At 39.1% G+C, this 14563-nt stretch overlaps 1 protein-coding gene across 1 annotated transcript in view; it reads right to left on the minus strand.

The window, feature by feature from the left end:
* The window catches only part of LOC123940957 (collagen alpha-6(VI) chain), a 157341-nt gene that overhangs the window by 81641 nt on the left and 61137 nt on the right, over window positions 1-14563 (minus strand). The window contains exons 12-20 of the mRNA XM_046004037.1: window positions 13592-13746; window positions 10738-10830; window positions 9439-9492; window positions 7412-7483; window positions 7299-7325; window positions 6935-6979; window positions 6791-6844; window positions 5313-5375; window positions 1194-1259 (exon numbers count right to left, since the gene is read on the minus strand). Coding sequence (XP_045859993.1) covers window positions 1194-1259; window positions 5313-5375; window positions 6791-6844; window positions 6935-6979; window positions 7299-7325; window positions 7412-7483; window positions 9439-9492; window positions 10738-10830; window positions 13592-13746 — 629 coding nt within the window. The remainder of the gene's footprint in view (window positions 1-1193; window positions 1260-5312; window positions 5376-6790; window positions 6845-6934; window positions 6980-7298; window positions 7326-7411; window positions 7484-9438; window positions 9493-10737; window positions 10831-13591; window positions 13747-14563) is intronic.

Genomic DNA, 14563 nt, shown 5'->3' on the forward strand with positions numbered 1-14563 from the left:
AAAATTAGACAGCACTGACACATTTCCTCTTCAACATCTGCTAGTGCTGCAGGGAGAGTGGATGCGGGCACACTACGGAGTTATCCTCCCTCTGGATGTGGATTGCTTCCACTGGTTATAAACCATGTGTCTATGCAGGAAATGAGGAACTATAGGACAAAATGCTAATGACATGACTTGAGCTGTTCATCACCACTGTCTAACTTGTCTTTGGGTGTAAGTTATAGAGTATCTGAATCAATCTATCCTCACTGTGTTGCCACAGTGGATAATGATGCATGCGTCAGGTACGGCTATGACTGGTTTGGATTTCTAGCTTTAGACTTCTTGTTCCAATTGGCTAATCTGTATAGATTAATAGCCGCATGTGAATAAAATCTCACAATACTCATACGTCTTCCCAAAATAGAAAATGAAGGAAAAATTGCGAGTCTATACTGAAACATGTGAGACTTACAATTACCACTTAGTAAAAATGGCAGGTAGCTTTTACTTAAGGGTTATGATGTGGCAAGGTCAGTCACTGAATTCCCATCATAACCTTCAAAAGGAGGCTATTTATCCTATTTTGTAGATGAGAAAATTGAGCTTTACAGAAAATGGCCCAAGGCCACAGAGCCGGTGAGGCACAGAGCATGAGGGCCCGTCCCCAAAGTAAAGTTCTTTCCACCACATCAGACCGCTCCCCCAGGTGAAGTCACCAAGGGAACTTCCTCATCAAGAAGAATGACAGAAACTTATTTTCCAGATAATTACACTTTTTAAAAATTCTGAACAATAAGGTTAGATGGTCACATTGTGGTTTGTGAGATTTCATGATATTAATCCCAAGAGATTTACCTTAGTTTATAAGTTGTATAGATCTACCAGATCTTTTTCTTTTTATCATGTACTACAAATAATACAAAGTCTTCTTAGGGTATGTGACTTCTGTATCCTGGAAAGGACAACAATTTACTGGCTTGTTCTTTCCATCAGCTAGCCCTACATTTTAAGTTGGGGCTTAGATGTTTGCATTCATAAATGCTTGGTGAAGCAAGTCACCCCAAATTCAGAAGAACAAAGGAATGCTTTTTGGATCCTAGAGTAGCAGATAAGGAGGAGGAAAATATACATTTGCTCCTAAAAATGTTTTCTTCTGTATCAAGTATGTACATCATTGCAAGTTTACTTTCAAATGTCCACATAATTACTTGTCTTCCACGTTGTCCTTTCAAGCCCTTAGGTCCTTCTATGGTATTGTCAAATCCAGGAACTCCCTAAAAAAACAGAAAACAAAGAAAAACTTTGAATATCTCTCCTTAAAAATGTAACTGCATATAATACATTTACTCACTCCCCTTGAAAAAAAATTGACAAAGTAAGCCCAATCCATTTAAAAGCATAGATAGGTAAAAATTACAAATGGCTTACACATGATTTCTTTTTGTCCTATGTTCTGCATTATCAGAAGAGAATAGAGACATAAGGTGAATTTGTGTGTGTATGTGGGCGGGGAGGAGCAAGAGCTCACCACAGAAGGCATCACCAAGAGAAGAAGGGTGACATGGTTTGGGTTTATGACAATTCTCATCCTGGGTCTGGAGGTACCCCTTCTCACTACTGCCACCCCTTGTCTTAATGTTTGCTCTTCTTTCTTGGGGTCTACACAAGTTTATACTTGAGGTTGTTAGAATTTTACTCTCCCCTACCTTTGGGAGAAGGGAGACATTTGTCATGGGTTCCACCACAAGAACATAAGTACACTGAGAAGCACTGAGGACTGTATCTGCCATCCAATCTCTTTCTTCTCTTGGACACCCGGTAGCCTTCTAGCTCCTTAAATTCTGGAATCTTGAGTTTCCCCCAGTACTCATACAAACATTCTAGCAGGAACTCATTGTGGGACATTATCCTTTGCAGGCCAGACTGAAAGCTTTCTATCTTGGATAGTTGTGACCACCAACAGGGCAGTATCACCATGATGCTGGGACAATCAATTGAGCCAGTCAGTTTAGTCAATGCTCTAATAAATTGAGAGGGGACAAGAAGTATCCAGTCCTGCTGAGTGCCAGCTGCTGGGCTGTTTGGCTGACAGCAGCCCAGATTAACTTCATCAATCAATAAGTAATTTGAGATCACCAACAGGGACATGTCATTGTTCCAAATACTTAGAAAGATTTTTAAATAAATAGTTTCTATGCTTACAGAGTTTGTAGGCTATCAGAGAGAAAAAGATGAACTTAGAATTTACTTTATAGCTGAGATTACCAGAATTTATGTGAAAAATTCATTCTCTCCCCCATATACTAAAGCCAAAGATTATTTTCTACAATTTCTGGTTTAAGTTTAATATTTGTCTGTTAAGTTCTCTAAACAGGGTACACCTAAATTACAATATTAGAGAATTGTATTTTGGCCAAAAAAGGAAAAGATAATGTAAAGTGCAAAATTTTATTCCGCTGGATGTATAAATAACTTGTTGAGGTCCAACTCTAAACTATTTAATTGAAGAGATGGCATTTAAAAAGTTACATGCTACAGAATAGAACATTCTAGTTGTTCGGTCAGTCTGAATATGATCTGTCCAGTCTTTCAAGTTTTTTCTTTCTATGCAACTGGACAAAAGAACAAATTTATGATTCAACATGGGCTTCTAATAATGACATGTTTTAGAATGATGAACCTTACTAAATTCTGTAGCTCAAATGATCTGGTTCAGTTTTCTTCCCCTGTATCACAGGAGATTATATGAGATTTTTAAAAATAGGAAATTCCAAACAGCCAAACTAGATTTCATGTGATCGGAAGTTCTGTCTGAATAAGCACAGACTTTCAGGAATTTGTGCCATTTGTATGCATTCCTATGAATAATCTGATCATGTGTGGGTTCCAGTTATTCAATCAATCTTGCTCTCCCAAATTTTTCCTGAAATAGTAACCCATAAAAACCACATATAAAAAGGCTCAGAGAATTGTCTTCAATTTGAGATGTATACTCCCAAGTGGGTGGGAAGAATTATCATGCATTAAAAAAACTATCTAAAATTAGTATCATGACAAACAGCACATCACAAAGTTCTAGCAGGTTGAATTTTCAGCCCTCTTAAAGTCATAGAACATTAAAAAGAATAAAACCATCTTACATTATTCAGATTCTTTTGAAAGTGTTAAGGAATTGCACAGACAACTTAGCAGACAATTCGGGGGGGGGGGGTTCTGGCCAAAGCGCATGGCAATTTTATAGCAATATCCCAAGGAAATTTCAGCCTTCATATATAGATGACTGAAATGTATTTTGAACTACTATTTATTATTTTATTATGGATAGTTTTTGGTTTTGGATTTTTTTTAAAGATTTTATTTATTTATTTGACAGACAGAGATCACAAGTAGACAGAGAGAGGGGACGGGGGGAAGAAGGTTCTCCGCCAAGCAGAGAGCCCGATGCGGGGCTCAATCCCAGGATCCTAGGATCATGACCTGAGCTGAAGGCAGAGGCTTTAACCCACTGAGCCACCCAGGCACCCCAATAGCTTTTAATTTCTAATTAGGTACTTTGAAGTTGTTTCAAAATTCTCAGGTCATCAGACTATTATCAAAAAAATGTCACTTAGGGGTGCCTGGGTGGCTCAGTGGGTTAAAGCCTCTGCCTTTGGCTCAGGTCATGATTCCAGGGTGCTGGGATCGAGCCCCACATCAGGCTCTCTGCTCAGCAGGGAGCCTGCTTCCTCCTCTCTCTCTGCCTGCCTCTCTACCTACTTGTGATCTCTGTCAAATAAATAAAATCTTTTTTAAAAAAAATCACTTATTAAACAATGTAGTCTTCAAGAGCCAATTCCTCTGCTTTAAAACAGTTATCTTCGTTGGGTACCTAACATTTATATTTCTCAATCTGTTGCCCTAAATTCTTTCTCTGATCAATCCATTGTCTTTAGTAACTCCTCCTCCAGTATACAAAGTCCTGAGAGTGTCCCATTTGCCCCACATCCATAATTCAGCAATTATTATTGTCAGCTTTTAAAAAATTTAGCCATTCTGATGTGTGTGTGTAGTACACTGCTATGGTACGTTGCTAGTGGAAGTGTGAATTAGTACAACGTTTTTGGAAAACTGGTAAAAAGGCTTAAGTTTAATGAGACTGAATGAACTATTGTTACCTGAAAAACCTGGATGAATTTCACAAGCATAAATTTGAGCCAAAGTAGCCAGAAACAGAAGAGTGTGTCCCTTATGATTCTATTTACTTAAAGTTCAGGTACATGGGTAGAACTGATTTATGGTTTTAGGACAGTGATTACCTTTGGGTGGGGCTGGTAATGATTGACGTAGACATGGGGGGGTGATTTCTGGGATATCCTATTTGTTCACCTGGGTGCTGAGTACACAGGTACATTTACATTCATCAAGCTGTGCATTTGTAATGTGTACTTTTCCAATGTTATAGTTCCAAACCAAGTTCTAGAGATAATGCCCAGCATGGTGATTATAGACAACAATAGTATATCATATACTTCACAGCTGCTAAGAGACTAGCTCTTAAATGTTCTCATCACAAAAACAAATGATAATTCTGTGACACAATATAGGAGTTAGCTAACTCTATGGTGGTATATTGAATTACATAAATCATATTGAATTACATAAATGTTACCTAATCAATACCTTATAACCCCTTAAGTTTATGCAATGTTCTATGTCAATTATATCTCAGCAGAAAAGTTTAATAAACAAACCTAAATCTTAATTCATTAAGATTTGGGAGACTTACTTTTGTGTGGGTGGGGTGACAGAAGTCCTATGGCACTGATGTTTCACTGGACCTGGCATGTCCCGTACATTGGTGTGGGTCATGCCTATTCAGCTAGGTTGTATCCCAGAGAGCGGGCACCTTTGTGTCATATCAGGTGTTGCCTGATATAGTCCTAGCTGGGCTTGGATTCAAGAAAATTTTAATTGAAAAAGACTCTTAGAGAATGGAAGAAAAGAGATGGCTTTGTTTCTTCCACCCTATCCATATTTTGAGGTATTCAGAGGAAGAGAATGGAGGGGACTGTAATTCCTTCATGGCTCCAAACCACGATAATGATTCTGAATATGTATTCTCAAATGTTCCAGCGATGGACAAGATCTTCTCACTGTCCCTGCTCATTCCATAGATGAAGAGGACCTAGCACAAGGGAACTGCTTTTAAAATTTGACAAGAGTTGTCCCTGTGATGATCTGAACTCAGGATTGCTACTGTACTATCACAAAGTGGGGTTCTCTACTTATAAAAAGCTGATGGGAACCAAGCCCTGTTAGTTCACAGCCCACACAGCCCCAACACTTACAGGGTCTCCTCGCAGGCCCTTTGCACCTCGGTCACCAGGAACCCCTCGCTTTCCTGGGCTGCCCTAAAGATAAGACAGATCAGAAGGACAAGACAAGAATTTTTAATAACATTAGTAAAAGCAAAGAGCTTATCTTCTCCCTGATTTGAATAATTTAATTTTTCTACTAGAGTTATTTTTTAAGCTGGACAACCAAAAAAATAGTTTCAGGCATCATGTAAATAATCTAAGAGTAATCTCAATTATTTACCACAGTGATGAAATCTCTGTTCCAGACATATTTGTTGTCTTAGTTTTTACAGCTACTTTATAAACCAGGTATTGTTTTTATCTTTTTAAAAAATTTTTTTAATTAAAAAAAATTCTATTCAGTGTACCAGAATTTATTGTTTATGCACCGCACCCAGTGCTCCATGCAATATGTGCCCTCCATAATACCCACCACCTGGTTCCCCAACCTCCAACCCCCGCCCCTTCAAGACCCTCAGACTGTTTTTCAGAGTCCATTCTCTCTCATGGTTCATCTCCCCTTCCAATTTCCCTCAACTCCCTTCTCCTTTCCATCTCCCCATGTCCTCCGTGTTATTTCTCATGCTCCACAAATAAGTGAAACCATATGATAACTGTATCTTTAATGAAGCAGCTGTGATTCAGAGATATTATCCATTTTCTTCAAGGTGGTTGTATCCGCTAGAAATTGGGTTTCTGGCTCAGCTGTTCACTCTCCAAAGGCAAAGTGAATGATGACAGTATGGCTGCCGTCGGTGCCTGCTCTGCTCTAGATGGGAATGAGTGGCTTACACTTTCAGTGTGCCGCCCCACACTACAGACTCTTGTTAACACCCCGCTACCATTTTTAGTGTGGTAGCTGCTTTTCATTCATGGCCCTAATTCTTTACTTCTGTATCTACACCCTTTGCCATGTCGCTCTGTAATGCTTTCCAGCTGTGGTGGGACATGAATCCCTAAACCCCGAGTTTGGCCGTGACTTAATCTGACCAACAGAAAGAGATAGAAGTGTTGCTGTGAGAGTTCCAAGTCTAAGCCTTAGAGACCTTGAGAGAACCTGTGTGTTTCTACTTGTTCCCTTGGGCATCTGCTATGGCCACGAAAAGGTGAAAGCCAAGACAGGGCTTCCTGGTCCTAGGAGGAAGATAAGAGACATGCGGGATAAAGCCACCAGCCAACCTACAGATAGCTGAGCCAAGGTCAGCCACGCTCAGCCTAGACCAGGGATCTGGGCTGCAAACCTCAGATACACAGGAAAGAAATGTTTATTGCTGCATGCAGTTGAGGTTTTGTGATTGATTGTCACAAAGCATCGCTTCTCGGCCTTTTGGCTAAGATCAAGTGTGATTGTCACAAAGCAGTTTTGTGGCACTCGTTGACTGATATGCTTAGGGTAGCTGTTCTACTCTGTTGGTCACACCTCTAACTGCCAGGACATTTTTCTTGTTGTCCCTTTATTGAATCCCTACCTGGGATCCTTCATCACCCTTTTCTCCTTTCTCTCCAGGAAGACCACTCTCACCCTAAAAAAACAGAAGCATAAACTCAAATTTCCATCTTCTTGATGAGAAATAGCTCAGAAGGGTCTTTCTGGGACAAAGAAAAGGCTCTACCTGTTCTCCATTTAATCCACCAATTCCACTTTCTCCAACTTCTCCCTGAAAAGACAGATGTGAGCAGAGTAGAGTGTATTACACATTTATGTGGAAAGAAGTCAGACACCCGACAAGTCTAGTTTTGCCTTCCATATACAGCCTAGTCCTGAGTAATAACAAAGATTGCCGAATAATAGAAATTGTGAACAAATAATACAACTTGCCTGCAATAAAAGACAAGAATGAGCAAAATCTAAATGCTGGCAGTAAAGGAAGATCAAGAGAAATTTCATGTGCATGATCTGTTGGTCAGTAGTTTCAAAAAATAAAAATATTTCTAAGTAACAGATGGGCAGGTAAATGGATATGATTGGTACCATACCTCCTGTCCATTTAGTCCCCTGTTTCCCTGAAAATAGAAAGGACAGTAGTGGTTAGTGTAAGAAAGTGGAAGTGATGTTGGGAAGACTTCATAATGCCTTATGCAATGCTTACCTTAGGACCTTTGGCACCATAGCATCCCTTAGTGCCTTGCTCTCCCACTGGGCCACTGGCTCCTCGGTCTCCCTGAGAAAGAGAACATACCTGGATGAGCTTTTTCCATTGTACTCTGGATTCTTAGAAATTTTACAAGTTTTGTGTTGGAAAAAATGCATAAATGCTCGTGGTTTGCAATCCAGAATTCATGCTTATTAAACCTGAGAATGGAAGTAAATTAGAACTATTCTGATGATAGACCTTGCTTTGGATCCCACCTGGATACTGCCCTAGGAAGGGTGCTTCATAAATAAAACAGACATACAAACAAGTGGCAGCTGAAACGTATTGTCAAAATTTCAGGCGATATTCCGGGAACAGATAATGACGAATTGGTGAGGTCCCAGAGAAGGATGTTCTAGGTATGATCTAACGAAGATCTAAGCATGATTTTTTTTTTTTAAAGATTTTATTTATTTATTTGACAGAGAGAGAGATCACAAGTAGGCAGAGAGGCAGGCAGAGAGAGAGGAGGAAGCAGTCTCCCTGCAGAGCAGAGAGCCCGATGCGGGGCTCGATCCCAGGACCCTGAGATCATGACCTGAGCCGAAGGCAGCGGCTTAATCCACTGAGCCACCCAGGCGCCCCTTAAGCATGATTTCTAATCCAAAAATTTATTTTCCCTCTTTTTCTGTCTTTAACCAAATGTCATTCCTACAATCCTTGTCTTGGTAACCCCACTAGTCTGTGCAGTCTTGTGATCTGGAAACAAAGAGGTCATCTTCTGCTTCTCTCTCCCCAGGTCACAATTACATACATTCATCCTCCTTAACCACTCATACTGCCCCCAACTAAGATTAGGACTGCTTTGTGTTGCGCCGACTACTGCAAGACTTCTACCTGTAACCCTGCCTTATTAGCATCAATACATCACCTAAGTATGCTCTAAATCCATGCCCCAGTCATTTTTCACTCCTGTGCCTAATATCATTCAGTGACTGCCCATCAACTGGAAGACACCAAATCTTCTGTAGGATCGTCAGGATTCCCTATAATCTGGGTCTTGCTTACCACATAACTTCCTCACTGTGTCCTGGCTTCCAATCAGGTTGGTTATGTGCTATTCTACACATACACACACACACACACACACACACACACACACACACACACACACACACAAATTCTGACTCAGTCATATCCTTGAACACATTGTTCTCTCTCTAGTAACATGTTCTCTCCCACAAACTTTAACTGAAGAAATATCTATTTGTCCTTCAGATGTCTGCCCAAACATTATCCCTTGTTTGCAGCCTTCCTTTCCCAAGCCTCAATTGCTACCAAGGCTGTTAAGTATTCGTTCTGCTGTGCTTTGCCACGATGCACCTGATTGTACCACTGGAACAATCCTTATGTATAGCAACTAGAAACAAGGTTGTCTCATTTGCCTCTCCACTAGTCTGAAGTTACCTGAGATAGGAATCATATTTTTTCTTTTCTTTTTTTTTTTTTTTATTTCTAGAGTCTAGCACTGTGCCTGAAACATGGTAGAATGCTTTAATATATATTTGTTAGATGAATACATGGATGGAGAAGTTCATTTATTATGGTAAATGGTAAGATGCTCAATATATAACTGTTAAATGAATACACAGATGGAAGGAAGAAAGGAAGAAGGATGGATGGGTGGACGGATGGATGGATGGATCGATGTGAGAAAGAGTAGAGGTCCTTGATAAATAATGTGGGGGTTGGTTTACCTGTGTAAAATGGATCAGGAAGGGGGAAATGGCAGTGATTTGAGTCCCCTGGTGAAGAAAATAACTTCCACATTAAGTTCATTGTGTAGCGTTGGCGAACAGCCAAAGAGGAGACAGTAGGTTAATAAACCATTATTGACCACCAGAAGCAAAGCCCGATGAGAATTAGAAAAGACCTCAGATTTTGCACATGAATTCTTTTTTGTTTCCTTCTGACTTGACACAAATGATTTCCTATTGTAGATATGTTCTCAGGAATAGAGGCTTAAAGAAACCTTGACTTACAGCAATGCCTTCCTCTCCCAGATAGCCCTCACTGCCTTTAAAACCTGGGGATCCCTGGAAATAAGAAAACGAAGAATGCATTAGCACTCCACAGACCAAAAACCAAAGGTAATCAAGCAAAAAATCTTTCATTATAGTTTTACTTTATGTAGAATTACAGGAGTTTGAAAAAAAAAATCCGATCTCCACAACCTAGGTCGTATTTATACACATAAAAATAAATGTAGTTTTGAAACAAGTATCCAGATAACTCAAGGGTGTGTGCAATGTGTGGGTCATAATGCCATCCATAACTCTCTCTGGGGTTATATATAGAGCTAGAATATTTTTTTCTCAGACAAACCTTCTAGTGAACACAGCTATATTTGCCCTTGACAGACTAGAATTATCCTCTTTGTATTAAAAAACATCTTTTTTAGGATTTATGCTACACATAGAAAAATAGACCACACACATTTCTTTTCATTCTTTCTGAGCCCAGCTTTAAATATAAAAAATCTACCATTCTCCTTACATCAAGTGGAAGGATTCAGGAAATAGTTTGAAAATTTTCTTCAGAGACACGAACATGTTGATTTGGGAGTTATGGTGCTATCTACAAATTATTCACAAATCAAACATACATGTAAACAAGCAGTATTGAAATTATTAAACACATCCATAGTATGTCTGCACATATTTTAGCAATTCCTAACTCCCCAAATCATATTTTTTTTCCAAATCATATTTTTTATAAGAGTATATACACTTTTTTTTTGGTTAGGAGATATATAAATCTATTGTTGGCTACTGTTTTATGACTGGCAATTTTGTGCATATTATCTGTGACATTTTTGGTCTGGCTAAAGCTGACTGAAACATTGCCACATCTTTTGTGAGGATAGGGTGAGCTGATCTAATTTGCTTATCAGCAGACTACCCAAAACATTCCCTGCTTTATTTAAATGGCTCTGCAGTCATTAAAAGTGGAAATTGAAATGACATTGGTATTCAGGAGATTTTCATTATTCCACACCGAGATCACAGTTGATTTCTTCGGTTATTGTCATCACTGCTGGAACACTAGATAATCAAGGATCTTGGCAGTTGTTCTCCTGACACTTGAACTGAAAGCTTTTGAGAAGACTCCCATTTAGAATGCCAAGGGAAAGCCAGGACTATCTAATTGTATGGAGAATAAGTAGTTACCTCAGAGGCTCTATCTAGAAGTGAAAATCATCCTTTGTTTCTACCTAAACCCATGTCTGAAAGACATACTACATTCAAATAAAGTAAACCTTAAATCTTAACCAAAATCACCTTTTTCCCGGGTGGTCCAGGATCCCCCATTATGCCATCCCCTCCAATGCACTTGCAGAATAAACAGCAGCATGTCCTTTCAGCAACATTAACCTTGGGGAAGAGTAAGAAATTCATGACATTGGGTGGCATTGCTTTCCAAATCCCACATACACTCTCAACAGTGTCATTTAGGCTTCTTCCACAGTTTCAGAAACCTGTTCCCCATTAATGTAACTGTGCTCCAGATACAGTGCGTGAGACATTCTTCAGCTGCTATCCTTCCTTCTATGGTATGCATTCTCTACCCTATGGGGACTTCAGCATCAACTCAAGAAGTTTACTTTTCCAATTTAAATTTTATATAGTTAACATGCAGTACAATATTGGTTTCTGGAGTAGAATTCAGTGGTTCTCACTCACAACACCCAAAGCTCATCCCAACAAGTTCCCTTCTTAATCCCATCATCGTCCAGCTTATTCTCTACCTCCCTCCCTCAACCCTCAGTTTGTTTTCTATTGTTGAGTCTCTTATGGCTTGTTTCCTCAAAGAGGTTTTTGTATTCTCAAAATGCTAATCTAATCTACTAATATAATTCTCAAATGCTAATCTAATCTACTAATTTACTAATGTGGTCTCTTGTTCCCACCCCATCCCAGCATTGACCATGGTGTTGCTGATCACCTTATATATATAATTCTGCCCCCAATATTTTGTTCAATAAAACTTTCCCTGTTTCATGAAATCTTTGTAGGCTAGAGAATTTAGAAACAGTGCCTGATGTCATAGTGCTTGGAATGGAGTCCAATGGTAAACACTTCCAGAAAAGTTTGTGTGACAGGATTTCAAAAACACCAATTACACACTCAACATTTCCAAACCCTTGCTATAGAGGATGGGGAATGGGGAGAAGATTCCCCTTTATACCCTGAACAAAAAACCATATTATATATAGAAAAATATTAGTGAATTTTATCCTGAACATAGTCATCTTCTAAAAAAATTGACATATTCCACTACATTTCTACAATTAACCCACAAGTTTTATTTTTAGGAAAATCCAGTTTGCATTAAACACCATGCTTACCCTTGGTGGGATAGAATCAATCTTTGTGTTGAAAATTTTCCCAGCAAAATTCTGGTGTGATGGGTTAAGCCTCTGCCTTTGGCTCAAGTCATGATCTCAGGGTCCTGGGATTGAACCCTGCATTGGGCTCTCAGCTCAGCAGGGATCCTGGATCCCCCCTCCCATCTCTGTGTCTGCCTCTCTGCCTACTTGTGATCTCTCTCTCTGTCAAATAAATAAATAAAATCTTTAAAAAAGTTCTAGTGTGATGAAAAATGGAAATCTTTTGTTATAATAATCACTTAGCAATTGTACTTCTGTGTTTATTATATAATGTTACTTTTCAGCCATTAGAAAAAATTTTTCCCCTGAAAATGTCAGAAAAACCAATAAAACTTGAAATGTGTGAAATCAAATAACAAACTGGATTCTGTGATTTTCTATTAGATAATACCAATTTTCTTTGGATCACTAACACCCTACAGCATTAGGTCTTTTACTATTAACGTTAAAATTGATCTATTTCTAAAATTAAGGTTTTTTTTTTAACCATATTGCACTGATGTGATATTGAAACACTGACAGGCTTATTTTGAAGAATTAACTTCCTCCCTCTATGAACTACCAATACAGATTTCAAAGACAGGAAAACAAAAATAGTAGGGAAAAAAAGGTCTTTTGTGAAAAAGACACAGTCTTCCCATGTAGAAAGCAATTCCAACAGAACTTCATGTTCTTGAAGTAATTATTTTTACATAATTACTACACTGAACAATGGTGTTTAAACATCTCTTTACATACAAATGCTACAGGTGAAAAATAGGAGCTAGTATGTTATTGGAAAGTGTCTTCATGTGCTGATTATAGAAGTTATAAATCGGGGCGCCTGGGTGGCTCAGTGGATTAAGCCGCTGCCTTCGGCTCAGGTCATGATCTCAGGGTTCTGGGATCGAGCCCCGCATCGGGCTCTCTGCTCCGCGGGGAGCCTGCTTCCTCCTCTCTCTCTGCCTGCCTCTCTGCCTACTTGTGATCTCTCTCTCTGTCAAATAAATAAATAAAAGCTTTAAAAAAAGAGAGAAGTTATAAATCATAAGCAAATGGAAGATTATTATTCAGTTATGAAGGTGAAATTGGTGCCACATAACCTGCTAACCCTTCACCCCTCTAGTTTGAATCCTTGTATGTTTCTGAAAGAAATGGGACTGGGATGCATCCATGTAGACATCTGGTTCTAAAGAGAATTCACAAGGCAAACATTGCAGTCAAGACTTTTACAAAGCTTTGGACCGTGCACACAGTATGACACAGGGGTCCATCATCATGCTGCTCTGTTCTTCCTCCAACATCGGGGCAGGGGCCTCTTCCTTTGGTTGAACTCCAAGTGCAGTCAGCTCTCCTTTACCAGCCGTGTTGCCCGGAAAGTACATGTCTTAAACGCGAAAATTATACTCACTGCGGTGAGCCGTGACACTTAGGACCCACAAGGGATGTGAAAACCAGCAGGCTGAGGGAGCAGTGGATTCACCCTGTCATTACATTCCGTGGCTGTAATTTGGGCATAATTGTAGGTGCTATCAATTTCTTTCCTTTTTTGCCAAGGAGAGTAACTAAACATGCTTTGATGTATCTCTACCATATTACCTTATTTTTTTCAAAACACTCTCTTCTTTAGGCTGTTCACTAATTCAGAAGTCTTTTTTCACACTCAAGTGAACAAAAATTAGTTCAGATTTGTCAGCATAAATATTAAATCTATATACAAAACAATCAGAAAATTGAAAATCATGAGCCTTTTCTAAGTCACTTACCAGTTGCTTTGACAGCCGGCTCCCAAGGTCCCTCATTCCAATAGTGAGCTGGGTTCTGTACTCAAACCCATTCCCAAATTCAATGTAGAGAAGATCAGCCAGGTCACTGGAATCGGTGGCTCCATCCAGAGCAATGGTTACGAGGGCATTCAGGCCTATCCAACAAAGTTTACAGTTCTCCAGGTGAGGTAGGTGTGGCTATTTTAATCTTTTTGCCCATGTATCTACATTGTTATTCTGGGAAACCAGTTGCAAGACGAACACTCATTTCATTGTCTACTTCCCCTAACCATGCAATGTAAAACGGATGAGTGACAAGACTATCTTCAGAGAACAAATGGAATTCCATTTTTCAAAGTTAATTAGATTGGAATCAGGGGATATTACAACAGAACTTACAGCTCCTGGATGATTTGAAGTGAGATATAATGATTTAAAAAGGGTCCATAGAGTATACTAAGATGCAGAGAAACTGATATATCAAGAAAGGAAATGTTCTAAATTTTTGCTGTTCAAAGGGGGATCCTTGGACAGAAGCACTTACATCACCTGGGAACTTCTCAGAAATACAGAATTACCTACAGAATCAGAATCTGTATTTTAATAAAATCACACATGACTTATATGCACATTAAAGTTTGAGAAGCACAGCTATAGCGACCTCTTAAGGATTCGAGAATCCAGTTGGAATTATAGTGAGAGACTGTAAGACTGTAAGAGACCTCTTGTCAGGCAGTTAGAAACAAATGACATATAATCATCCAGAGCCGTAGCTCATAAACTCTGGAATTTTATAGATCAGAATATTTCAAAGAAAACTATAAGGGACTAACAGAGGGTTTTGACCTATTTATCAAAGTATTAATTGATACAAACAGGAAATGATTAAATGCCAATCAATATAAATATGAAATGATACCAGTAATAACCTTGGCAATCCTTATGGCGGAGGTAGCCATAGTAACAATGTGC

Source organism: Meles meles, chromosome 4, assembly GCF_922984935.1.
Source record: "Meles meles chromosome 4, mMelMel3.1 paternal haplotype, whole genome shotgun sequence".
Classification (NCBI taxonomy): domain Eukaryota; kingdom Metazoa; phylum Chordata; class Mammalia; order Carnivora; family Mustelidae; genus Meles; species Meles meles.